This window comes from Pezoporus occidentalis, unplaced genomic scaffold (assembly GCF_034315485.1).
Source record: "Pezoporus occidentalis ecotype Australia unplaced genomic scaffold, CSIRO_AGI_Poc_V1 ctg93, whole genome shotgun sequence".
Taxonomy (NCBI): Eukaryota; Metazoa; Chordata; class Aves; order Psittaciformes; family Psittacidae; genus Pezoporus; species Pezoporus occidentalis.
The window spans coordinates 3436429-3462629 of NW_026916294.1; the positions used below are offsets into that span (position 1 = coordinate 3436429).

Genomic DNA, 26201 nt, shown 5'->3' on the forward strand with positions numbered 1-26201 from the left:
TCACCTACTTATTCAATTATAAGGTACCAGGCTAGTAACTCTCAAGCTCAGATGACCATATATACATACGTATTAATTTGGGTTCTAGTATTATAAAAGTAAATCATAATCATGTTGTTTCCAAGCATCAAAACCAAAATACTGTCTACTGAACAGAATTCTTTACTCACCATTTTAGAATATCTCATTATAGCTTATTAATCAACAGGGTTAACAGCTTTGATAGTTTGATGCCAGCTATCAAAAGCTATGGGATTCCTTAGAAGCTTCCACTCAGAGAATTCTCAAAGTCCAAACACTTACCCACTGAGGACATGAATGCGTTCTGTATTATATTTCAGAGGCGTCAGTTCACAGCGTAGAACTTGAAGTGCCTCCAGGACCTTGCCATCCTCCAGGTATTCCAGGTACTTCTGCTGCAGCAGCAAAAACTTCATCCTCTGACATGACAGAAAGCAGCAGTCAGGGGAAAAAGGTTGACTGAAGTTTCAGAAAACGTTTGAGCCTAAACAGAACAGTAGAAACCATTCTACTATGCCCTTCAGAAATGCAGCTATATGTAATGTTTCATTACTCAATTTCTTTTTGTCGGGTTTTCAATAACATTCTAGTAATTAAGTTATCCATGAATTTCCTTCCTGCCTTATGGGGTTACAAGTATCTTCCTACCTCATTTCTCAGATCCCCCCCCCTTCACCTTGTCTCATTTTCATACTCACTCCCTTTTCAGTTACCACTCTTTAAACCCTGAATTAGACAGCCTCCCAATCTCACGCTCTACCAAGAAAAGCACCCAAAAGCAGCTAATCACATATTTAAGACTGCATGACAGCACAGAACACAAAAGGACAACTCAACAAGTTCTCATACTGCATATATAGGGAGCTGACATGGACTGTTTGCATAGCTGCGTAACATACAGCAGTAACAAACTGACGCTGCCTGAGGTTTGGTTTTGTAGTTCCATGTCAAGTTGTTTTCCCTGGGTGCTGTTTTCAGGATTACAGGAAAAACCAGTTCCCTATATTTGGGAATAACTTCTCAGAATTAATCACTGCTATTTCACAGTGTTCCTTTCATCCTGAATAGTTTTTTGGTTGTTTTCTTAAAAGCAAAAAGAAATAAAAATCAGGCCTGCTAATGTCTGTATATATAAAAATCCCTGTCTAATATAAAAGAAGAAAATCATACATTCATTCACTATATTAGAAAAGCCTGAAGTCTTAGGAATTCCTAATACCAATTTTGTACAAACACGGTTTGGTTATTTCCAGATGAAACCAATTATCATATGTTTGCATTCCTTCTTTACTGCTAGCAGTTATCAGACAGAAAAGACATTTCTGGTCCACAAGACTAAGTTACAAGAGGAAGATGTACATTCTTAGACATATAAGTGAGAAACAGAATGAAGAGTAATGCAGCAAATTATATGTGCTTTTCCACTGAATACACCTGAAGTTCAATCTCCCATTTCCTTTGCTTTGTCAGACCTTAGCACCTCACTATTTTCATGCTCATATTTGGTTAATGTTTACTTAGTTTCAAACACACTATTAGCCTCCCTAAGTAGAAGGATAATCAGGAAGTTTAAGACGCTCCTATCATACTAAAGTTTACATGAAAGTTTAAGGTTTACTATATGCAAAATCCAAAGTTCAAACATAAAGCAGTTTTAGCTTCCAGAGATGTTCTGTTCTTCGAAAAAATAACATTTCCACATACAGTGCTATTAACTTGCCACACAGCTCTGTGAAGCATTAAACATTACACAGTAAAGATGACTGATGTTCAAACACGTGTGTAGTACTCTATTGTCCTGTGTATGACGGGCAAACCCATATTATATTCCCTATCCAGCTCTTTTGTTTATTTGAATTTGGAATTGTTAGAACATTACTGTACAGTTTCTCCAGGCGAGACATTTTTTGGTGTTCTGACATGCAGAAAACCAAAAGAAAGATACCCCAATTATTTATGGCCTTGGTGGTTGATTCCATGCAGTAGGCCAGCAGGCCTCACACTGTTTGCTTATACACTACCAGCAGGAGGGATAAGAGCTTCCTCTCGCAGCTACGCATGTGCTCACAAGGATGCATGGAGATGCTCGCATACCATTTTTCACACCTCACACCGATGATAATCACCAGATGAAAGAAAAAATAGTCTGATACCTCCAATTTGTAATAAAACTATAATGTCTCCAACTCTTCCTTCTTGATTCACTGCATATAATATTTATTAAATTTATATCATCGTTCCCTTAAGTGTGGTAACTGTATCTGGATCTAATTAATCTTTGTCCCTCCCTGCTTTTAGGACCTGGCATGTTGCCGAATTACCCAAAGAGTTACAACTTCAGTTTTGGGTTAGAAAATATGATTTCAAAGAAAAGTCAATACTGCCATGTGTGACTGGCATATTAGGAATATAAAGGCCTCCGGAACAACACAGTAACCGTATACTTTGTGCAGGAGTCTACTGTTAGCATAATGGAGAATTACAGATAAGATGTTTTAAATTGTAACTTATCTAAGCAAAAGTCACGGACTACAGCAAAGTGCTGATAGGGAAATTAAATAGATTTTATAAACTATTTTGATTGCCCTACAGCATACACAAACAATGGCACAAATAAAGCTTCCTTAAGGCAAAAGCCACACTCCAGAGACATCCTATCTCAGGTAATTTTTTGTATCAGGACACTCGCAGCCTCCTTATTTTTGTGCAACTATTGACTCTGCCGACAGATTTCACTGAACAACTGAATTTTGTCTTAATTTTCTCTCAATGACTTAAAAGCCCTACTAATAGTATTGTTAATTACTTCCAATACCACTTTCTCATGGTAGACAAGACTGTTTTGAATACATCACCCCTTCTAGAGCCAAAACAACTCTTCTAGAGGGAAGGAGAACTGTTTACACTACTCGCAACTTTAAAGCACAAACGCCGCTATTTAAGTAAAACAGAACAAGTATAAAACTAATCTGACACAATACACCCACAAGAAAAACTTACTCATGCTCTATATTCTTTAGCTGCCTTCCAAAAAAGCAAAACAAAAATTACCATAATCCAAATTATACCATGTACAACATAACAGAAGTGCCTGGGACTTGTTGTCATCTCAGTGTTTGCAATGGAAATTCAACATCCTTACACGCTTTACTACTGAACCAGTTAAATCCAGTCATCACCATTGCTTAGCTAGTAGCAAAGATTCTTCACTATAGGGCCCACAGAAGAGTCCAGTACAACAGTTTCAGCACTCCATTCTGGTTGACCTTATTCACTTATTACAACCTCATCCTTTCTTTTCACTTTATAGTGAGTGTGAGGATAACATGTATTACTTTTTTGTTTCTAAAAGCTGTTACTTAAGCGCAAGTTGAACCTCTGATCACCCTGGGGCAAAACTAAGAGTTAACAGATTTACATGGGGGGGATTTTTTGTTTTAATGCATGTACTATTACCATTTTGCTTTCTTCAAACTACAGCCTTCGATTACCAACACGAACAGTTAGTACTTTACTCCACTGTCCTAATTGTTAGCAGCAAAGCCCTTGTAAAATCTTTAATTCTAGGAAGTTTTGCCTGCACCATGGGTCATCAGCTCTAACTGAAGGTAAAATCCTCAGCAACACGCCTATGAAAATAATAGGACAAGCATTCTATCACAGTCAAGAAACAGCCATTTCGATCATTGGTTAGAGGAGCAAATCTTCAGAAGTTTAAGGAGTAAAACACATAACCTAATTTTAGGGTTATATTTTGGTATTATTTTTGCCCTGCAAATCTTAAACTCCACAACAGGTTTATCACTGTACTAAGAGTTCAAAATAAGTAAACACTGCTGAAAGAACTCTTTGAAATGAAGAGAATAACCAAGAGACATGCTGAAATTATCAGCTGATGTTTCAAGACAAATTCAACACAGCAGCTATCTACTTATAGACTGCAGAACTAAGACCCCAATTTTTATTACTTTGTAGTCTTTATTAATCAGTGTTTTACAAAACCATCAAGCACTTACAAGCCATCTAAAACTTATATGTAAGATTCGATACATAAAGGGCAGAAAAATATTCTGGCCTATAAAACTTAACAAGGCTTCAACCATACCAAATCCTATCACTTACAGAGTAATTAACTCCATGCCCTTAATGCTGGTAGCAAGAAGAGCACCATACAGGCAGGTGGAGCACTTGCTCAAACAAGATAATAAATCACTTTTTTTGGTGCATTGCCTCCTACAGGCTGCATACCTCCAGAACTGGGCAAAAGGCCCTTTGAAGTAAATGAAAATAAAGAGGACAATTTAGAAGTATATTCTAGATGACTATTATAGAGGAATCACCTCCAGATTTCTTCCTAGGTTCAATTAGTTACCAAACATAGACGCCACAATATACTTGAGTATCCCCAAAGTAAGCATAACCTTGGTTTGTTAGAAACTGGTATTTCCTAAGTGTTACTCAAGTTAAAAATAACATTCCTGAATCAACTATAAAGTTTTCCTATAGATTGTCTCAAGACAGCTGTATCTTATACGCTGGAAAAGTAAACATGACTAAGCACATACTATACAGCACTCAGTTGTGTTGACACAAATAGCAATAGCAGACTGGCACCCCCCCCCCCCAACATATTACCACACAGCATCAAAGGTTTACAAATTGAGAGCAGCCATTTCATGGGTAGTGTTTTTACCTGCAGAACTTACAGCACTTTGCAGAAATAAGAAAATTAAAACAGGAGTAGAATTTTCAAAATACATATGCATCCCCTTCACTGATCAGACATTTCAAAAGCAGCTACGTATCCTGGTTATTTTCTCCAGGTCATATTAACTATAAGGAAAAAAGAAACACCAAAACAAAACAAAAACAAAAACACATAACAAAACCAAAACAACAAACACAAACAAACAAACCACAAACCAAAAACCAAATGCAAACCACCAACCACACACACTCACACACCCTACTTTGTTAAGCCCTCTGTGTCATCCAAACTTTTAGGTACCCATTCTTCTTATACGCACACATTTTCGAAACATCTAGTCATACACTATGAGTCACAAGTCAGGAAACATGAAATCTAATTTTCCATTTTTTAAAGAGTTACCTACAGCAGCATCTTGTTTGAACTTTACCTAATCACACTTATCTTTGTTAGCTCTGACTTTACTGCAGTCAGGATTACCTACAGAGGATAAAGCATCCCTCCTCACCTGCAATGATCTTCCATTAGTTTTCCAGGTGCTGACTTTACGAATACCCACCCACAATTTCAACCAGGTACAAAAATGGGTGGGGAAGGAGGTGAAGACAGTGCGCACGCGATTGAACTCCTGTGTGCTCTGTTTATCTTTGCAAATCAGTATTGCCTTACTAACACACACATGTAAAGACATTTAATACCCTTATCTGTTTAAAATTATATGAAGTTTATATAAAGGAGAACAACTTTGAAGAGAAGACAGTTAATACTAGGTTCAGATAAAGGTCAGTCTAAACCAACTATTTTTATTGCACCAAGTTTTATTCAAATAGTTAGACATCAACATTCAAGAAGAGCAGGTTTTCAGAGCCCTCCAAAAACAAAAGGAAAATGTCCCCTTTTTTCTCAAATTATGTTCTCTAAAAAGTACAATGCTCAGTTAAACCTCAACTTCCATACATGTAAAACAGTTCCAATACTACAGAGAAACTTCGTAAATCAAAAAACGTGAGAAAATCTGCTTCAAATGACCATTCATATTCACATACAGTGGTTTCACACTTTCAGACTCCAGAAACTACTGAAAGCTGCATGCAACATTCTAAACTACTTGAACAGTAAATCTTGCCTATATCAAGTCTTGAGAAAAGAGAAAGTGAAATACTAGTCTAAATAAGAGGTGCTAAGCTTTGACCAAATTAATAGAACAGAACATAAACTTCTGTCCAGTACCCTCTGATGCTGTGTTAAACATTTGTTTTTCCTACTTCACTTCCTGTTCTCTCTTTTTCTCCCTCCCCCACCAGACAGGAAATTGTCTTGACAACAAATGAATCAGCTAGAAGTAGAGCTAAGCAGCCATCAGCTGATCCTTCATTGTTTACAGTCACACACACTTCAAAAAGCCTTGCTACTGCTTTCTTCCGAAGTAACCATAGTTGTTCTAACTTTGTTAGAATAAACATTTAAACACAACAGAGCAAGCCCTTTTGAAGAGCTAACCCTAACCACTCTGGGTAATGACTTTCATCTAAAGATAGAAAAAAATCAAACCAAGACACACTTTGCTCAAAGTAACTGAAATTGTAACACCACATGTTGTAATTGTCAAGTAACAGGACCTACTAACCTTTTATACCTAGGGTCAACGTAAAAAAAGACAGCCAAAGACAAAAACTCTAAATATAATCCCAAACAGCATTACAAATGCATTTGCTCTGTAGAAGCCATCTGGAAAAGCAACAGTATTGCTCATGTTCTATAGCAGCCTCTACCTTCTTGTAATGTGCTATTACAATGCCAACTCTATCAGCGTTACTGCATTTCATTTCTAAACTTCTCTTCCCTCAAGAAAGCCTAGCTCCCATAAACACATTGATGGTGAGAAGTATTTCAAGTTTGAAATTAGTATTCAAGATAAGCAGTTTCTGCAGAAACTCACCTATTTTAGGACTGTTACAGGCTATTTTATCAGTTAAGTATGTTTAACAAAGTTTTAGCATTCAGTATACCAAACATCAGCCTCAATACTTTTGGGCTTCCTATCTCACATTCTAAAAAAGAATTTAAAAGTTGAGATTAGTATGACATTTGAGATAGCATGCAAGCTGCTTAAAGTCAACAAAAAAAGTAAATAAGAGCTACGGACAACCAACTCCATAGTGAAAGATTACACCACTACAATTAGTCCAACTATACAGCTCTGAAAGAGTTCAAGTGTGCCTCTTACCACAATTGCATGCGGAGAATGCACTAAGGCCTTAAGTTCATTCAGGTCGTTCTCAGCCTGTAGAAATCGGCATAAGAAAAAAAAAATATGTAAGGAGAGTGGATTTTGAATTCTCTCACAGATACTATAAATTTAAACAGTGGTTAATACAGTCCTATAAGCCCTACGTTACCTTATCCCATTCTCCTTCCATGACATGATTGCGGAATTTGGTAGCAGAAGGATGTTCTAAACGACATCCTGACTCTTGCATGAGGAGATCAACAGTCTGGCTGCAGGAGAGATACAGTGTAAAAAAACCTGACCAGTTTTACCCTCACAAATATACCGCCTGCTATGATAACAGTTAACCATATTTAAAAGCAGCTTTAATAAAGTAAGACTACTATGACCAGATTCAGATGCTTGTCCAAAAACTTGCCTGAGACATGTAAACAGCTACCTATACCTAAAGCAAATTGTCAATGAGCTTGAAAGCTTCACTGAAGTACCATAAAGTATGTGACTTACCAGCCACCAAAACCAGCCATCCCTGCACAGAAGATAAACTTCATGAAGGAAGATAAAGACTAGAAAGCTGTTACCTACACTCTACTACCCCCTGCCTCCCTCCCCCCCCCCCCCCCAAAAAAGAACATGCTACTACATCTGCAACAGGCCTAACTTTTTCTTCACCGCATATTAAGACTGGCTCCTTAACATAAAATAAACAAAGTCATGAACCTATAGCCCTCTCCCTTAACACTAAAAATAGCTTATTTACTGTAGTGTCGTCTATGAACAGTCACGAGTTGTCTGCTGCTGTAAACTTGCCTCTTGTGTCAGAGACCATTTATTTTATGTGCTAAGTTCTTTATTATTGACGCATTCCACAGTGTTTTGGAGACTTCTTTTGTGGAACTATGTGAAGACTTGAGAGGACTTCTCTAACCTCCTTCCAAAATTATGACGTGTTGGCTTTAGCTTTACTCACAAAGCAAGCATTGTGATTAAATTCTTAGACTTGCCCTACTCCACTGGGAAATTATTTTTCCTATTCTGATTTTAAGGAAGAGCCAACACCACTCTTTTCTAATCTACAGATAAGATTATTATCAAAAACATGTGTCCAGCGCAAACCTTCAGAGGCCTTCGCCATTTACGAAGGGGTGAAGGTTTTCAGAGCGAAACCAAACATCTTATTTAAGTGGCAGTTTAGTTTGTGCTCTCTTCCTCGGAGCTGTCAAGCCAAATTTTTGAGCTTATCTGTAAATAGCCGTCCCTCCCCCGTCCCGTCCGTCCCCCCCCCCAAGCTCGGACTCCATTATGTTTACCAGATAACTTCTCCCCTACTAACACATTTGTATTGATCAACCCTTATCGGTGTGCAACTCGACTTCCATATTGCCATCCCTGGCAGAGGAAGCTCCCGGCCTGTCCCTTCGCGGACACCCGAGCTAACCGGCACAGGCTTGGAAAACACATCTCTGGCTCCATGTTGTGGGTTTTTTTTGCGTGCGGGCCTGCCCCACCGCTCCGCCTCGCACCCAGGCAGGCGCTGCTCTCTCCTCCCTGGGGACTACCAGCCTGCGACGGGGCAGTTTTGGCCACTAATCCCCATGCAGAGGTCCCTTCACCTTCCCCCGACCCAGCTCCCCGCTTCGGGCAGCCCATCCTCCGGGGGGACCATCGGCCTCCTGCGGCCCCCTCCCCGCGGACGGAGGACGGCGGGGCGTCTGTACGGGGCCTCCCCCGACCCCTTCTGTCAGGACACCAGGCCGGGGCAGGGAGGGAAGGAGTTCCCCCACTCCCTTCCCCCAGGCCGCCCTCCCCCTCGCCCACCGCGGCCTCGTCGCCTCCGAGGCCGCGGGCACTTACTTGAGGCCCAGGCTGTGGAGGTGCTGCCCGATCAGCCGGATCACGTCCTCGTCAGACTGCGAGAGCCGCTTCTTCTTCTTCAGGGCGCTGCCGCCGCCGCCCCCCAGCTCCGCGGAGGCCGGGCCGGGGACCCCGGCGGCGGGCACCCCGTTGTTGACGCTGAGGCCACCGGGGCTGCTGCCGCCGCCGCTGTTAGCCGAGGGCAGCAGCCCGTTGGCGTGAGCCAGCTGGTCGCTGGCAGCCGTGCCTGCCGAGGCCTCGCCGTTCTGGGCGCTCAGGCAGCCCAGCTCCGGGCCCACCGGCCCTTGCGACGGCTGCTGCTGCTGTTGTTGGCCCCCTCCTGCCCCGTTGGCCTGCATGGCGCTGCTGACGCCGCTGCCGCTGCTACTGCCTCTGAGCGGGGCGGCGGCGGGGGCGAGCCCGGCGGGGAGCGAGAGGGACTGGGACGAGGTAAGGCCTGCTCTGCCCGCGGAAGCCCCGGGCTCTCCTGCTCCCTCCACCGCCGCCGCCGGGGAGGCCCGGGCTTTCTTCCGCGGGGGCGGGGAGGCTCCGCCGGTGTCCGAGTCGGAGGAGGAGGAAGCGGAGGCCAGAGTTTCCTCACCGAGAGCGGCCGTGGTGGGAAGCCGGGAGGGCGAGGAGGGGGAGGCGGGGGGGGAGGGGGAAGGGGGGTGAGGGGAGGCGGAGCGGAGCCCTATGCCCCCCGGGGGTCCCGGAGGCAGCGCCGCCGCCCGCTCGGGGCTCCCTCTGGCGATGGCGGCCGCCGCTGCCCTGAGCCCCCGGCCGGCAGCCCCAGGCGCCCGGCCCGCTCCGTTTGCTGCCCGCCGGGTTTGTCTCCTCTCAGCCCAGCTGCAGCCTAATGGAGTCCGGGCCGGGACGTCACAGGAAATTCCTATACTGCCCCCTACACACACTTCCGCCGCCCGGGGCGGGGGGTGGGGTATGGGCCCTATAGGTGCCGGGGGGCGCGACGGGGCAGGCCTCAGGGCCTCCGCAGGGGCCTCCGCAGGGGCCTCCCGGGTCGCCCCCGGCCGGCCTGCGAGGTGGGGGTCCACCGGTTCCCATGGGGGCCGCGGGCGTCCTGCCTGAGGGGGTCCCGCAGTCCTGGGGCGTGAGCTCGGTGGCGGAGATGTGTGAAGGCGTGTGGTGGTAACACATGATGTGTGGTGAGCTCCCACCGCCCGGGCATGGCTCGGTGGGACTGGTCGGTGACCGGGTGGAGCAGGGTTACAGTGATTTCCTGAGGCAGTCTGGGTGGTGTTCTTTTACGAAAAGGAGAAATGCTCGGTGAAGTTGCATCCTGTCGTTGCTCAGGTTGGTTGTTGGAAGGGTTCAGACACGCTGCTGTTGTCTTCTGTGTGCGTTGGCATGGAAGCAGGAGGTGAAGGGTGATTTTGATCTTCCAGGAATGCTGAGAGTTAGGTTACGCTTATCAGGACACAATGTCAGAAAACATTGGGTGTTTTGGGCATCCCAGTCTCTGCCCCAGGATATCTGCCTCCTCTTCTCTTCTGTGTGATGGAGGGCAAACACAAACACTCCGCCAGGTCTGTGGTCAAAAGTCACAAGTGAGTGAAATTTTGACCTTTAAGATTAAGGATTATTGTGTGTTACTTGGTTTAGAGCCTAGAATTTTCATGTTTGGTATTCTCAAACTTTTCTCCAGTACCCAAAGGGAAACAATAAAACTTTATTTTTTCTTAATGAAAGCTGAGGTTAACATCTAATCATCCTCCGCTTGACAAGCTGAGGTGTTAGGAACACTGAATGTTGACCTGCTTATGTTGAACTGTTCAGTTCGGACAGACAACAGTGCTTTCGTTCGAGTGGAACTTGGAAGAAGTTCTGCTGGGAAATCACAGGCCCAAGACCAGTGGAGGAGTCTGTGAAGAGACAAAAAATCATGAAAGGAATGAAACCAGAGAAAGATGGGACCACATCAAGGCCTAGCCGGTGGAAGTAGATACTGTACTTTGGCCCTGTGAAGAGTCCACAGAAGGTATTTGACTATTAACAGCTGAAGCACTCTTACACTAGAGGGAGAGCTGGAAAGAGCTTTATCGCTGAGCACTTCCCAGCTGTGGCTATAGGGTTAAATTAAACACTGGTCTTCCAAAGAGGAGTATGTTGATTTCCTGTTCCTTAGCTCACCAACCATTGCTGGGAAATACAATGTGTTTTAGCCTTCACCACTGCCATATCTTCTGTTGCCTCCATCACTCTGTCTTTTCAGCATTCTCAAGTAGTTCTTCCTCAGTCCTCCCTCTCCCCAGGTGGCCATTACTGAATTTATGATTCAAAAATTTGGGTAAAGATGAGAGGTACAGTACAAAGAGCGCCATTGACCCTCTGAAGGCACCTGAAAGTGAACTCTAATGAGCAAGACCAGGTTTTGGGGAAGGTAAAGTTGCCCATCATTCTTTCCTGCCCTGTACTTCCGTGTTTCTTCCTGGCATACATTTGTGCCACTGCCATGCTGCTCTCCACCACTCTGAGAGCCTGGCATTTCCTTGTCAGATGCTGCTTTTGTTACGTGCATGTAGCCTGCAGCTCCCACGCACCTAGTCCTGTCTTAATGACCCTATGGAGAGTATATCTGTGATGAAAGTATGAAAGAAGTGCAAAATCTCTTCCCTATAGCTGGACAACATCGTATGGGCAAGTTGCTTTATATACCATCCTGTGCTAGAAAAGGGTCTCACAGGGATGTTGTTTCCCCCCTTCATTTCAATTAAATATTCTCAGGGAGTAGGAGTAGTGTTTGGAGCTGGAAAGAACCTGAAAGATGACTTTTAAGAGGTACATATTGCTGCATTAATTGCAGTGCAAATTCTTCCCCCCCCCCCCCCCCCCATCGCTTTTTTTTGGGAGAGGAGATATCACAGCAGAAGCACGAAAGGCTGGAGGAAGAAGCTTGGTATTGCTGGGATGGTACAAGCTCCAGCTCCTGTGCTGCTCCTTTTCTCCTTTGTCACCCATGGCTTTTCCTAGTCACCAGGAGGGGGTCTTGAGTCAGGTCTGTGGCTAGCTGACCTTCCTCCCTATCCTGCAGCAAGGAAAAAGAGAATGTGGAAAGGGGCAGTGGCATCATGCTTTGGTGGTCTTCCGTCAGCTGAGCCCTGATTTGGATCCTAATTCTATTCCACGGCCTTATGAGAGAGAGGAGATTTAATGATAATCCAAATAAGCTTGCAGCTTTTTGAGCAATGAGGTGAAGCAACTGGTAAACACAAAGCACATCTCACTTGTGACAGAGGACTTAAACAGAAGTACACATTCATCATGTTTGTGAAGTTTCTCGAAAGTAGAGAATAAATGCAAGGGTTCCGCAATAAGAATTGACAAACTTGTAAACGCCCTTAAGAGGAGTTTTAAAGACAAACATAGGCAACTTTAAACACAGTTGTGGTATCAGCCATGTTACTGAAGTAGAGAGGGAACACATAAACATGCAGCATGTGTACAATTCTGACTAGATTGTAATTCAAACAACTTCCTGTTGCATAGGCCCATGTCTTTAATAGAGAAATGTTGCAGAAACAGTTATTAGTTCTGGTGGAAGTTTAGAAGACAGAAGAGACCAATCACTCCATGTCAAAACCAACCAAGTGTGGAATATGTTGAACAAGTGATATCTTTATATGTAAAACTCTGTCTCAGGACAGTGTAGACTAAATAGAAATGCTAGAAAAGCAAGAAACGCTTCCCTTCTCTAGGTCTGGAAAGTTAGAAAAGAAAACCACCCTTGAATTTATCATTTGTGTGCTGACTAGGACTAATCAAACTTTGGCTGGTTTGCTTGGTTTTTACTTTGTTTTAGAGGAGGATGGGACAGAAAGTCCAGATCTGCATAATAGGAAGGAACTCTTTCATTAAGGGGCTGGTTTTTTGATGATAGCCATGTGAGGCTGCTGTGGCAGAGCTGAAATATTACAAAATAATTAGAGATGGATTAGCAGTCAAAGCTGCATGATGAAGGTAGTGAATAATTTGATTCCCTCCTATCAGATGTACATTATGTATATTTTTACTTTCCAGAGCCTTTCCAAATTTGTGGTTATTGGAAACAAACCAACTAATAACAAAGAACAAAGGAAGAAAGAATAATTTAGAACAATGGCATTTTCCACAGTACCAACTAAATAAGTGCTTGAACAGGCATCTGCACATGCTTGCAACTTTCAAAAGGTGGAATATGGATGAAAAACAGCAACCCTCCTTAAACAGCATTTCTAGAAAACATTCAGCAGATAGAGGATTTGTGAGCAAATTACACTGGGCTGCAATTCCATCACCTTGTGCAGAGGATTTCAGCAAGGGAGTGGAATATGAAAAGCCAAAGCTTGACTGGAGTTGCAGCTGAAAGCGACTGTGAAGAGTTACAAAAACGGTTTCTCCAGGTACATTGACAGCAAAAGGAAGGCCAGGGAAAATGTGGGCCTGCTGCAGAATTGGGTGATTGTCCTGGTGATAAGGAAAAGGCCAAGATATTCAAGGCCCCCTTCACCTTGGTCTTTACTGGGAAAAAGGCTTGCACATCTCCCAGGCTTCTGTGTGTGGCCGGTAGTAGACTTTTTGGGGAAGGGGTACTACCCACAGTAGATGAGGATGAAGTTGAAGCCCACTGAATCAAACTGGTCATATACAAGTCCTGGACCAAATGGCATGCATTTGAGTATTGAGGGAGCTCATCAGTGTTACTGTGTGTTCACTCCCTGTGACATTTGAAAGGCATCTAGAAAACTGCCCATGATTGAAAAAACACAAATGTTAGGCCTTTAAGTTCAGTATGTCTGATCCAATGTCACTGACTTTGGGCTTAGTGAACAAGGGGAAATCACAGTATGCCATTTAAGCTTGACTTTTTGGGGGCTTTTGATAGGGTCTTCCTCAGTAACCTTATAACTGGGGAGATGTGGATGGGGTGGGCAGACTATGTATGTGAAAGAACAGCTGTACCACCAGACTTGAAGGGTAGTGCCTCAGTGGTTTGAAAGTCTGACTGATGCCCAGTTAGGAGGGATCAGGGAGTGTTACTGAAGCAAGTCCTGTTTGATATGTTCATAGGTGACTCAGATGGGACACAATGCACACTCAGCAAGTTTTCAGCCCATCTCCACACCAGACTGGGGAGATCAGTTGTCATACTGGAGGCCACAGCTGCCATTCAGAGTGGCCTTGGCAAGCTGCAGGAATAGGCCAGCAAGAGCTTTGTGATGGTCAACAGGGACAAGTGCAAAGTCCTGAACATGGGACAGGCTATCCTCATACAGTGCTGCAGGCTGACTGCCAACTGGCTTGGGAGTAGCCCAGCAGAAAAGGGCCTGGCCATCCTAGTGGTCAAAAGAAATTCAGCATGGGAGTTCAACACCTACAGAGCTATATTATCAATATACCCAGCAGGCATATGCTGTGAAGGTGTTTGAGGCTGGAGCACATGATGTACAAGGAGAAGCTGAGGATGTGGGTTTGGCTGCACCAGGATCTAATTACAGCGTTCACCTTCTTAGGGGCAATTACAAAGAAGATGGCACAAGGCTTCTCTCTGAGATGTGCAGCAGCAGGACAAGAGACAAAAATGAGAAGTTGCACCCAGAGAAGTTCCAGTTGTGGGTAAGAAAAGTTCAAAGTGAGAGTGGCTAAGTACTGGAACACATTTCCAGAGTGGCTGTGGACTTTCTATGCGTGGAGATACAACTAGACTGGACAAAGCTTTGAGCAATCTAGTAGCAATCTAGTTCAGCTTTGAAGATAGCCCTGTTTGGAGCAGGAGGTTGACCTGCAAAGGATCCTGACCAACTTTAACTTTGCTGTGATTATAAATACACTTCTAAGAAGAATCCCTGTGGTATGGGGGAAACAATATTGATGACTCAGTAATTGTCATGTCTTGGGGGTTACTGATACAATGTCCCAAAGCTCCAGTAGGAAGCCTTGTAGATGAGCTCATGTGGCAAGGATAAGTGCATTAGTGCTATTGTAACCTAGTTAAATATTAGGTAATCACACTGTGTCTTCTGTTAGCCAAATTCATGTACGTACACTGATGCTGACCTCTGCACTCTCCCGGGCAGTCATAGCATGTTGTGGTAACAAAAATAAATGTCAGAAAGTGCTGAGGATCCCATGTGATACAGAATGTCCTGTTCCATACAGGGTGTTCCATATTATTATGTGGTCAATACAATTTCTTATAGAAGGGAATATATATCTGGCATGGCTTTCCCTATATTTCTGTTGGCACTGGTATCTTTCTGGATGTGCAGGATGCCATGTATTGGGAGAAGTCAGACTGCTCTGTATGGTCAGATAAAACATGCATGTGCAAGAGGTCTGATGCCAGACTGTTGCTTACTGTGCAACTTCTCTGAGCATGTGCAGCAAGACAATATTACATACACTGTGAATCTGACATGTCAGACTTGCTTTGCATGCATGATTTATTTCTCTGGGACTATCCTAGATATCAGCCTGCAAAATCTGGCTGTGTATACTGTGGTGTATCACTCATTTTCAGATACGTTAGGAAGTTCTGTATAGCCAGGATTTGGAAAGATGGTAGGCCATCATGTCAGTGCTTCAAGCAGATGTTCCCACACTTACAACAGGCAGAATTACAGCATACTTGGACTATTGGTTTGGGGTTTTTTCTCTCCACATCTTGATAGGCATAAATGTTCACTCTAACAGTTCCTAAATTCCCTTCTGGCCATTGTGTGCAGCAGGAGCTGGCAGATATTCCACAGAAAAGCCTTGCACTGATTTTGTCCCATGGGGCTTTCCAAGTTTAAGAGCGTCTCCTGTAGCCTGTGTTCCTTAATATTTGTGTGTTGGTTTCATGTCCAGGTCTCAGATGGGTTATCGGTGTTTCTGTGTGAGATTAGATTTATCCTTCTATTGTTGTTTTACTTTTCCTACTGGAGGGCCGCTCCCCTGCCTTTTACTTCTTGCTGGCTCTCAAGGCAATTGTTATTTCAGGCTTGTTGATTGTGTCTGCCAACTCCCACATAGCTCCTAGAGCCTAACCCTGAGTGGGGTAACACACTACTTTCTATTGCCTATCCACTGAATCAGGACCTGCCTCTCCCCAGAGGACATGTACACTAGTCCTTTCTCTCTGCTTTTGCTGTTTTCTCTAGAGGGTTGTATTGCAGTGAGCTCTTACACCTGGAACTAGACTTTCAAGACCAGGCATGTAGACAGTAGTATCTCATATCCACTCTGGAATGGGCAGAGAGGGGAAATTATTACGTAATCACCAGCAGATTATATCTTAACATTAAGCTTGTGAATAGCTCCTTGGAGCCCTGTGATTACTTAGTTGTTTTTTTTTCCTTCTTAATCGGGAATATGTGGTTTTCCCGAGCTCACGTTTAAAAGCAAGTGAACTGCCAGATCCTCCTTGCTTGCTTTGGACAAGAGAGTAAAGGTTAGTGTCACAAGAATGTCATTGCATTACTATTTAAGTGCCCTTTATTTAAGGGATATCACTAGATTTTGTGGCAACTCTTATCTTTCCATATAGCTTAAAATACAGCTTTCTGTACAAGCTTCTCTCTCCTTGTTGGCACGTAGTATTTACATCAGAAATAGACAAAATTAGAGAAGAGTCCTTCATGTGGCTCCATACATTTACCTAGTTAAAAGTCTTCACCACTTCATCTATTTTGTAACTGTTTTCCAGTACATCAGCTTTGGCACATACTCTCTTACTTAAGACCTCATTAAGTTTCAAATAGCTGCTGTAATAAAGGACACAAGACACCACCAATAACCCAGCACAAAAGTGCTTCTGCTGCATGCTTGAAAATAGTGTTATACCAGAACTATGCTGCCTTGAGATGCAGGAGGGGGAAACAGAGTCATGGCCCAACAGCATTACACTCAAACTCTCAGGAGGACACTCATGCAAGGAAGAAGTTCCTTCTGAGCTAACAGTAAGAAGTAAGATGTTAAATCCATGTGATTCCATGACCTTTAAGCATTACAATTTGCAGAAGAGTTTATTCAGATCTTTTTCTAAAGGCTTCTAGTGCCTTGTACTTGAATGTTTTTTTTGTCTTTGACTGATCTATTTGGGTCTTTGGCTCTAAACCAACCTGATTTTTCACGTAGAAAATGTAGTGTTCTCCTGTTTTCTAAAATGCTTGTTTTTTTTTGAAGAGGGTACAATCTATAGGATATAGGTGGACACTGACAGTGGTTTGTGGCGAGTAATACACTTTATTTGAATCTTTGCCTCACAAATAACACAGGAATTTCAAATACATGCAGATTAAACCTTTATGCTTTTGTGGCTTCTCTCTTAAGGAAGACTGCCAAAAAGGTTTCTGAAGCATGGCGTGGTAGGTAGGTTTTACTGACATTCATTTGGCTGCATTACTCATTACCAGTTTGACTAATGGGAAGGACACCCTGTATGTTGTCATTACTATTTTTATCCATCAGCACAAGATGATACATCTGTAGAACTTTTAAAGTAATTCCTAGTTTTCTATAAATACTAATAACTTCTTTGTAAGCAACTCCTGTTTAATGACACTTCTTCAGAATGCCACATTTGAGAGACTAGTGTGTCCTGCTGCATACACTCAGAGCTGGGAGGCACGGTGGGAAGTAGTTCCAGCTGGAAGGAGGAAGGGAAGTTTTCAGGGTATAGGTCTTGTAACTCTTGGGCCTAGCTAGAATCTCATGCATAGAGTTCATTAGATAGTAAAGGGCAGTCGTTGCTGCTCAGTTAGTTTGGTTGCTTTAAAAATACACACATTCAGGTATTCAACTTGTGCTGATTTATGCTTTGACAGTGGACACACGTCAGTCTTCTCATTTCTGAAGATGTATTCATCACGGGTTGTCAAGTTCAGTTGTCATTTTTATTTGCCATTTCTGTTTGTACAGATCAGGCTGCAAATTCTTCTTTCATGTTTGTTTTAGAGGTTTCCATAGGCAGGAATACTCAGTACTCTTGTATTGTTCTGAGTGACACTGAAATGCAAATAAGTAACACTGAAACTTGGAAGAGTGTTAATTAGACATTATTATAACCTGACTTGGCACTATGGTATCTTGCCAAACTGGCTTTTTATTCTTACGCGTGTCTGATTTGTGTTTGTGGCAGGATGCTAATGATTTCATGGAATTGTTTGGCTTAATCCTGCTTTCTTTACAATGCACAAGTTTTATGTGACGAAGAGTAAGTCACATATCAGAATGAGGTTCACTGGGTATGACCCGTGGTGATTATCCCAAATAATATTTAGTATAGATTTCTGTTTTATTAAGTACAGGTAGATAACACATTTGGCCTGTTATTTGTTTCCTTAAATGAGATTTGCATCAGTTTAAGACTGGCTACACGTATGTGATTCCCCTGGTTGTTTTGTTGTAATTCTTACTGGTGTGAAGTCACACAGGGTCCTTTAAAATAAATTAGCATTTATGGAATGACATCATTAATCCACAGAAACATAAGACCGAATTTGTTGTAACTTCTGATCATGTTGCCATCCTTGTAGCTCTGCTGAAGAAGAGCAATTTAGGCCACTGTGAACAAGGATTGCTGTGTCTAGCTGGACCAGAATCTCACTTAAAGAGGTCTCTAAGTTAAAAGAGAAGTAGATCTTATCTTTACATCTGTATGTTCTACACAGACATCAAAAGGCTATTTCTTAAAGTCTTTGAAGTGAGATGGGTCTAACACTTAGCCTGCTCCTCCTTCCAGCACCCACAGGGACACTGGGCTTTGGGCTGGGGTTATGGAAGCGGCAGGTCTCCTGCCTTAGCCGGCCTGCCCAGCTGCTTGCCATGCTTATTAGCTGGGGTGGGGTGCCCTGATGACACACCTTTGGAGCATCTTGTTTTGGAGTTAGTTGGTAGGAGTGCTGTGCTCAGCTGTGCAGTCATATCCTACCTTTAACTACAGGTTTATATGAGTAATATGTCAGGTAGCTAAACCAAAGTTATTCAGAATATTTAGCACAGGTGATGCAAATACCAAACCCTGTGGGACCCTGCTCCGTGGCCAGTGCTGTGTTCAGTAATTGTTGGTGTGGTTTGACATGTGGGGTTGTGAGCAGCACAGCAGCATTCTCAGTATGACACATCATTCTGTCTTTTTTGCATCTCCTGTTTTGAGTAATTTTTTGTAATATCTCAGGAAGAATTCCTGGAGGTTATTTTTTCTGCTTCTCTAGGAAAGTATGTGGTAGTAGCCACAGTTCAACATTACATTACGTTGCATTACTTATGCAGTATTTTAAACATCCATGAACCAGTAATTGCTATAGGTCCAGGCAAAGTGAACCCTATTTTTGTAGATATTTAGTACAGGCATAAAATGAATGTCTGGCTATGCCCCAGTAAGCTTACAGTTTAGAAAAAGAAGACAAAATTGGAAGTTAGCATAAACAGAACAGTATGAATAGAGGGGATTTCACTGTAGTTTTTTTTCTTGATGTTGGTCTGAGTCTTTCAAACTATTGAAAAGGAAGTTATTATTGAGAAGCGGTGGGAAGGGGAAAGGGAAGACAAATAGTGGCCCAATAGTGTGAAGGGAAAGAGTAGAAAGAATAAATTTGAATCAGAGAAGCTTTTGGTAACTGACTTCATAGAAATAATACAATAGCAAGGGGAGAAAAAGCCCATGGTCAAATCGCATCAGGAGTCAGTTCAGAATTTCCAAATAGGTTGCTGATGCTTGCTGGCAGCTTTTAACTTCAGCTGGAAGAAAAGAGCCTCTTTTCTCCACAAACCAGAATTAATCTGTAACGCTTTTCTCCTCCAACTCAAGTGACTTGTGTTAAGGGAGCAGCTTTCAGACAAGGACCCTGGATCAAGTCCTGTTTGGGTACAGTGGAAGATTTCCAGCTGTATTTTAAAGCACCATTCACCTCTTGTGTCTGAACTGTTAATTTGCAGTGGGGTCACTCCCAACTTACACTACTGCTAGGACATTAATGGTCTAAGTAACTGCACCTGCTATGTTAATGAAAGTGTGCATAATAGCTCTAGTAATTTAGAAAATTAGGTATTGTGTTGGGGTGGGGAGGAGGAGGAAAGGGTATAAGGGGTGAGAACTTGGTCAAAAGAAATATAGATTTCAGATCACTTGCTGTATTATTACCACAGTGTTATCAGTGCTGTCAGTATAATGCCTTCGCTATTTTACTGGCTGTATTCAGATTTGCAGTTGAATGTGTTGAAGAGTGAGAGGGCTTTTTGAGTAAGGAGAGAGGGAATTGGAATAATGTTAATTACAAAAATAAATAATCCTCCCTATTCTTTTGATGGCAGTGTTTTAAGATTGTGAGAGCAATCCCTAATAGGAGATAGGCCATTAGACATCGCTGAATCAAAATCATAGGAAAACGGGACTGGAAGGGACTTTGAGAAATCCATTCCTTGCTCCAGTCTGCAAACACATACACCAGTGTGAGTCCTGATAAATATTTGTCTAACCTGTTTTTGAAATCCTTCACAGCCTCCTCATGCAATCTATTCAAGTCCTTAACTGTGCCTACTGTTAAAAAAACATTTCTAATGCCTAATCTAAACCTTCCACCTGCAGTTTACACCCATTACTTCTTATCGTGCCATGCTGGGCATGAAGAACAGCTTAATTCTCTTCCTCTCTGCATCCATCTTTTATGTATTAGATAATGCTTAGTTCTTTTGAGTGTGCCTTTTTGGGTACATCTGGGCTTGGATGAAAATAGGTTAAAGGTAAAAATAAGGCAGAAAATAAATCCATTTCTGGCTGAGACAGTCATTTTAGCCAATCAGCCAGCGAGTGTCTGAAATGGCAGAGTTGGAAAATGCTGGGTAGGGCAGGGTGGTTTGCTTAAGGCGATATGAGGCCCTAAACATAGTGCATAAGAGAGGCTGGTGCCTGCCATGTGTTACACATCTCTTACGACAGTGCCTGTCTGGCATTTCTGTCTCAGCTGCCCATGTCTCAGCCTGTATCTCTCACCCGTCACCTGATCTGTGGCCAGGAACCGTGGGTGCTTTTGTCGAGCCTCATTTTCAGGGATTAAGTTAGTTCTCTGCTTCCATTTTTAGTTCTCTCTATTTCCAAAGTCAGACATGGGTGAGAAAAAGGGGATGGGAAAACTTGAAACGTGGCAACAGCTACAAGTTGCCCACCTGGTGGGGATAGTTAGAACTATACCCACACTCCTTCAGTCAGCCTTCAAACGCCAAACTCCAGTATATGCCAGGAAATGCTTTCCTCCTTTCTTCACCTCTTACAGGGCCTGGCAAAGATCCCAAAAACTGTTGTCCAGAATGCTCCCTAACACGAATCCCTGACTGATTTCAGCACCTGCTCCAGACCAGTGTCCTGTAGCATGTGTACTACAGAGGCTTCCCAAGCATCCTGCAGATACTGTGGTGGCCCCAAGTACTTAGGAGCACCAGCCTGCTTGGCATGACACGCTTTGACTGTCCACTGTGTCCTTTCCCGTATGTTCACAGCTATGCCAGCCCTTCCTGATGGTATTCATGCAGAGGGTGTGAAGTCTAAACTGAAATTTTATGGTTACATGGTTTAAATTATATAGAATATATAGTAGTACCCCGTATAATTGCAGATAATTTACTTGTTGCAGCCTGTGCTTTGGATCAATAGAGCAGCTTTCCAGTACTCCAGATGTAAGGTATAAACGTGGATCTGCAAACTTGAATAGGCACTGATTATACTGGCCTCACATTTCTGTGATGAAGACCACAAACTTACTTTGCAATTAAAGCACATGACAACTCATGTTCTTCTGCTAGTTGTGTGATTCTGAGAGCTGGGACCTGAAACAGAAAGCTACAGTGTTTCATATACTGCCAAAATGTTTAGACTTTCTTTGAGTGAATGGGCCTCTTAAAAAATGGAGAGGAAATAACTGATTCTGCTGTTGCATAATTCGTGAAATAGGGAGCCTATTGAAACTGTTCCTCAAGTCCATGAAGTCTGGAATTGCTGCATTCCACTCCAGCAGTGAAAATACTTCACAAATGTGCAGTGCGACAGAATTTTACCTGTAGAAACAACTTGAAAAACAAATCTCCATTTCTGCTGTAGTTTCTAAAAGAACACTGTTAACTCTGATTTTCATTTTTATAGAGGAAACCATTTCCTCATCTTGGAATGGGGGTGGCTATTAATGCCATGAAATGAACCTGGAGAAGTCCTCTAAGTGTAGAGCTTACTGTTGATAATTGTGACACCCAGTGGTCATTTAAAGAACCATAAGAACGTAGTGTAGAATGCAATGAACCTAAGGCTACATAAAATACTGAGGTTTACACAATAAATGTGTGCTTTTAAGGGTAGTACTCTTTTCCTCAGTAATTTGTTCAGATAATAAAAACAAGCTATTTTAGGAGTTGTGAGAGTTTCATCCATTCAGTTTATGTTTTACCCTATTTAACAAACATACCTATATATTTGTATTTACTTGTGCAAAGCTTTTTAATATCTTGTGAGGCTGAGGTTACAACTCCAATAAAGCACACTGGATAAATGGCAAGAATTTTCTTTATTGCAGTGAAGTATGAAATGGCTTTTAATTTTTGCTGGCGTGAAGCTGGCTCACAAGTCTGGGAGATAAAGGGACCTTGTTTCCTCTCCTTTGTTTGCCACTGACTCATTGTGTGGCTTAGAGCAAATTGCTTGTGTGCATGGCTGATAAGTACTTCAGTCAGTATGTTCATGAAGGTGAAAAGGTGTAATTAGTATTAGTGTAGGTGGCCTTCACCTCCAACCATTTATGCCATAGTCAAGAATGATTAAATTATATGCTGTGCATAATGTGTCGTATTTATACTCCAAAGCATCATATTACTTTATGAGCTGTGTTTTATTACAAAGCACTGGATACAGATTTAGTTCCATATACCTGGTAAATGGGAAATTAAATTCCATTGTTTATAGATTGCTGACCATAAAATATTTACTCTTGGTGGCATGTTTTAAATAAAGGAATACCATCAAAATTCATAAAATCTAATTGTGGTGAACTAAGCAGCACATGTCCATTATACATAGTTATATCTATTGTTTGGGAACTGCCTCATAGAACTACAGAAGCTTTTTTCCTACACAGCAATAGGAGCAATGTCAAAAGACATCCAGTTATAAACCTGGAGATTAGACAGAGCTGCAAAGTCAGTTATTGCCTAAGGCCCTCTTCTTGGCTGAATTTAGCTGTGTCTACACTGTGTGCCTCAGGAGTGCTCTTTAGGCTCCCTGAATGTGTGCGCCGTGTCTACATCCAGAATTGGGGTGACATCTGAATTCCCACCATTTAGTCATCTGTGCCCTACCCAGTTTCCATGCAGGGAAACAGTGGCCAGAAAGGAACAATGAGACGTTCTGGCAAGTCCTCTTCTTTAAGGGTGAGGAGAGAACCAAGGCAGACAGACAGATACAAACACACAAGCTGAAAGGCTTTTACAGCATTACTTTCCAAGAACATAAGTATTAACTTCTTATTTTTAATTTTTATTCTTATGACCATCAGTGTTTCATATTTAATAGGATTCCATGAAATATGTAATTGTCATGACCAAAAGGGTATGTGAAAAAAGGTTGTAGAAGCACCTCTGCTCCCTAGAAAAGGCTCTGGGGAGACCTTAGAGCAGCTCCCAGTGCCTAAAGGGACTGACAAGAAATCTGGAGAAGGGCTTTGGACAAGGGCCTGTAGGGACAGGACAAGGGGAATGGCTTTAACCTGACAGAGGGGTGATTGAGATGAGCTCTTAGGCAGAAGTTCTTCCCTGTGAGGCTGCTGAGGTGCTGGCACAGGATGCCCAGAGAAGCTGTGACAGCCCTATCCCTGGCAGTGTTCAAGGCCAGGTTGGATGGGGCTTAGAGCAGCCTGCTCTAGTGGAAGGTGTCCCTGCCTGTGGCAGAGGGTTGGAACTAGAGGATCTGTCAGGTCCCTTCCAACCCAAACCAGTCTGTGATTCTATGAAAATCCTTAAATGCTGAATTCAAGATACAAATACCTTAAAACAACTGCATATGTTGGAACTGAATTGGTTTATAATGAAAAATACAGAGGTTTTATATGTCATTACTTTAATTTCTGTAGCATTTAGTAGTCCTGGTTTCACACTGCACTGCCCTGATCTTCGCAAGGACACCCACAGTCAAAAATACCATAGGTAACAATAGATGGAAACAGATAGAAGAGTGCACCAAAGAAATTGAAATAATGCTTCATAAAATGCATTGTTTACTGTGTAGACTAACAGATTGTCACCTGGTGTTCTTAATTGCAGGATGAAGAGTGGTTTTGTCTTCCAGCTTCTGATAAGAAAAACAAAAGTATGTGACATTATGTTGTACTAACATAAGAATATATACTGGTGCTTACTGATACAGTAAAATATGTACAGCTGGTACAATTGTAGTTTAGTTTCTGGAAGGAGACTGTGAGTAGATCTTTTGCTTTTGAAACTAACCCTTAAATATGGATATTTGCCACAGAAATTTGTTTGTACTTGGTGTCCTTCCACTGTTTATTCTGTATTTGAATGTCTTGAATTCTGGTTTGGGGTCATAGATGCCTGCTCTTGTTTTTCTTGATTTTACATGTAGCTCATTTCAGTCCTCCCACTAGTGCAATATTTTATGTTGTTGTTGTTGCCTTTTAGCCTTAAAAAGCTTGATTTTATTCCCCAGACACTGGATAAATCATGTTAGAAACCAGTTTCTCCTTAACTTTGTTTACACCATTTTTTGCTAGCCAGCATAAACAAAGCCTCAGGCAATTTGCCATCCTATTCTAGACAGGATGTCTAACAAGTGCAGTAAGTGCAAGATCTTTTGTTTACCTTGTGAACTGAGTTTGGGTTTTTTTTGCTGCCTAGTTCTGTATTCTTCATTTGAAAAGTATTTTCCCACTGTAGAAGGAGAAAGCTACAACTCACAATGTGCAAATCTGCATTTTTAGATAAAAGACACAGGTATGTGCTAGCTGGAAGAAAGCTGTTCCAACACTTGAATTATAAGAAAAAGAGTATGTTGAGAGAAGAAAGAAGTCTGACATATGTTAATATTTACCTTAGTTTATGCATTGGGAAGAGCGTGCTTGGTACAGTGTGAATATTGGTGTTATTTTATCCCTTCCTGCACAGTGGGTCCTGGTATACACTGGAAGGGCATCTCCTGGTAATTGTTATTAATTTCTATGATGCAGCATGCCAGAGGCTCATGAGGTATCTCTGATACCTCACTGAAACCAAATGTTTCAGATACAGACACAAATATCATAAAATACAGTTTTCCCAATAAAGCTACACCCCTACTGATAAGCTGGTGCCCTGAGGCCTAGTGATAATGAGACCTGGCTTAAACTGCCACACTCATCCCTCTTCACACCACCCTTCTGTGACAAACCAGCTCTTCCAGTGCTCAAGTTCATTTCAGTAGTTAGAAATTAGCTCCTCACACTCAAGAGCATTGAGGCTTGGCTCTTTGTAAGTGGTGGCTGTGAGATACACACATTAATATATTAACTTCAGAGCAGCCTCAGAGCCTGGAAGCAGGGTGAGCCACAGTGCTCTGTCGGGAGATCAAAACAAGTGGATCCACCCTCATAATCTTCTTGTTGCACAACCCCTGACATGGCTGTGCGTGGATGTCTTTCACCCTGAAAAGAGGTGAAAAGAGGGCAGACTGCTGACTTACACAACAGAGGAGGCAGAAGTGAATTTTTAGACTCAGCCCCTGCAGCCAATACACTGAGAAAAATAACAACTATAAAGGATGTAGTAAGCAAGTTGATTTTGTATCAGGGTGAAATGTTTAATAATTACTAGGCCAGACTCCTGCCTTCTGGTGTTTTGAGTGCTGAGATATAAAAATAAAACTTATGAAATACAAAATAGCATTTCTGGATGGTGGGAGTGAGCAAGATTTTTTAAAGGATGTTTGTTTAAGTGCTACTACAGCAGATGTAATACAGATCGTACCATCTCTCTAAGTCACAGGAGTTCAAGAGGTGAAAATGGCTGTTTAGGACTTGCGTGTACAAGTGTCAGAGAAGCTGGAGAAATTCTTTTCTCTTGAAGTTGAAAAGCCTTCTCAGACCCTAAAAATAACAGAAATTTCATTGTGTTCACCAGAAAACCTTTCCACAAAGTCAGTGACTCGTAGTTCCAACATCAGTCCTAAGAACCTTTGAACACCAGGAGAATATGAAAGGATGAAGCATCCTCTGGTGCACGTGTTTGAGGTGCCGCTTTAGCACCAGTGTTTTCAGGAATACAGGCACAGGTCTCAGTCACTAAATACCCCTGTGGTCGCAAGGACTGTTCCTTCTCTTAAGTTTTTACATGTCTGTATTTTCATCTTCAAGCACAGATAGCCAAGTAACTGACTGACCGACCAAC

General features: G+C 42.4%; 1 protein-coding gene and 1 long non-coding RNA gene across 3 annotated transcripts in view; one reads left to right on the top strand and one right to left on the bottom strand.

Annotated features, from left to right (window-relative positions):
* Positions 1-9664, bottom strand: part of WDR26 (WD repeat domain 26) — a 32909-nt gene extending 23245 nt beyond the window's left edge. Inside the window, exons 1-4 of one of the 2 annotated variants that reach the window (XM_062606033.1) lie at positions 8814-9664; positions 7129-7228; positions 6957-7013; positions 304-440 (exon numbers count right to left, since the gene is read on the bottom strand). In XM_062606033.1, the coding sequence (XP_062462017.1) occupies positions 304-440; positions 6957-7013; positions 7129-7228; positions 8814-9172 (653 nt within the window). In that variant the 5' untranslated portion in view covers positions 9173-9664. The remainder of the gene's footprint in view (positions 1-303; positions 441-6956; positions 7014-7128; positions 7229-8813) is intronic. The other variant, XM_062606034.1, reaches the window with a different exon arrangement.
* Positions 9665-9689: 25 nt separating this feature from the next.
* On the top strand, positions 9690-22133 carry LOC134157273 (uncharacterized). The gene is made up of 4 exons (XR_009962250.1): positions 9690-10124; positions 10617-11211; positions 14321-16239; positions 16495-22133. It is a non-coding gene; the product is annotated as an uncharacterized LOC134157273 (long non-coding RNA).
* Positions 22134-26201: the final 4068 nt, after the last annotated feature.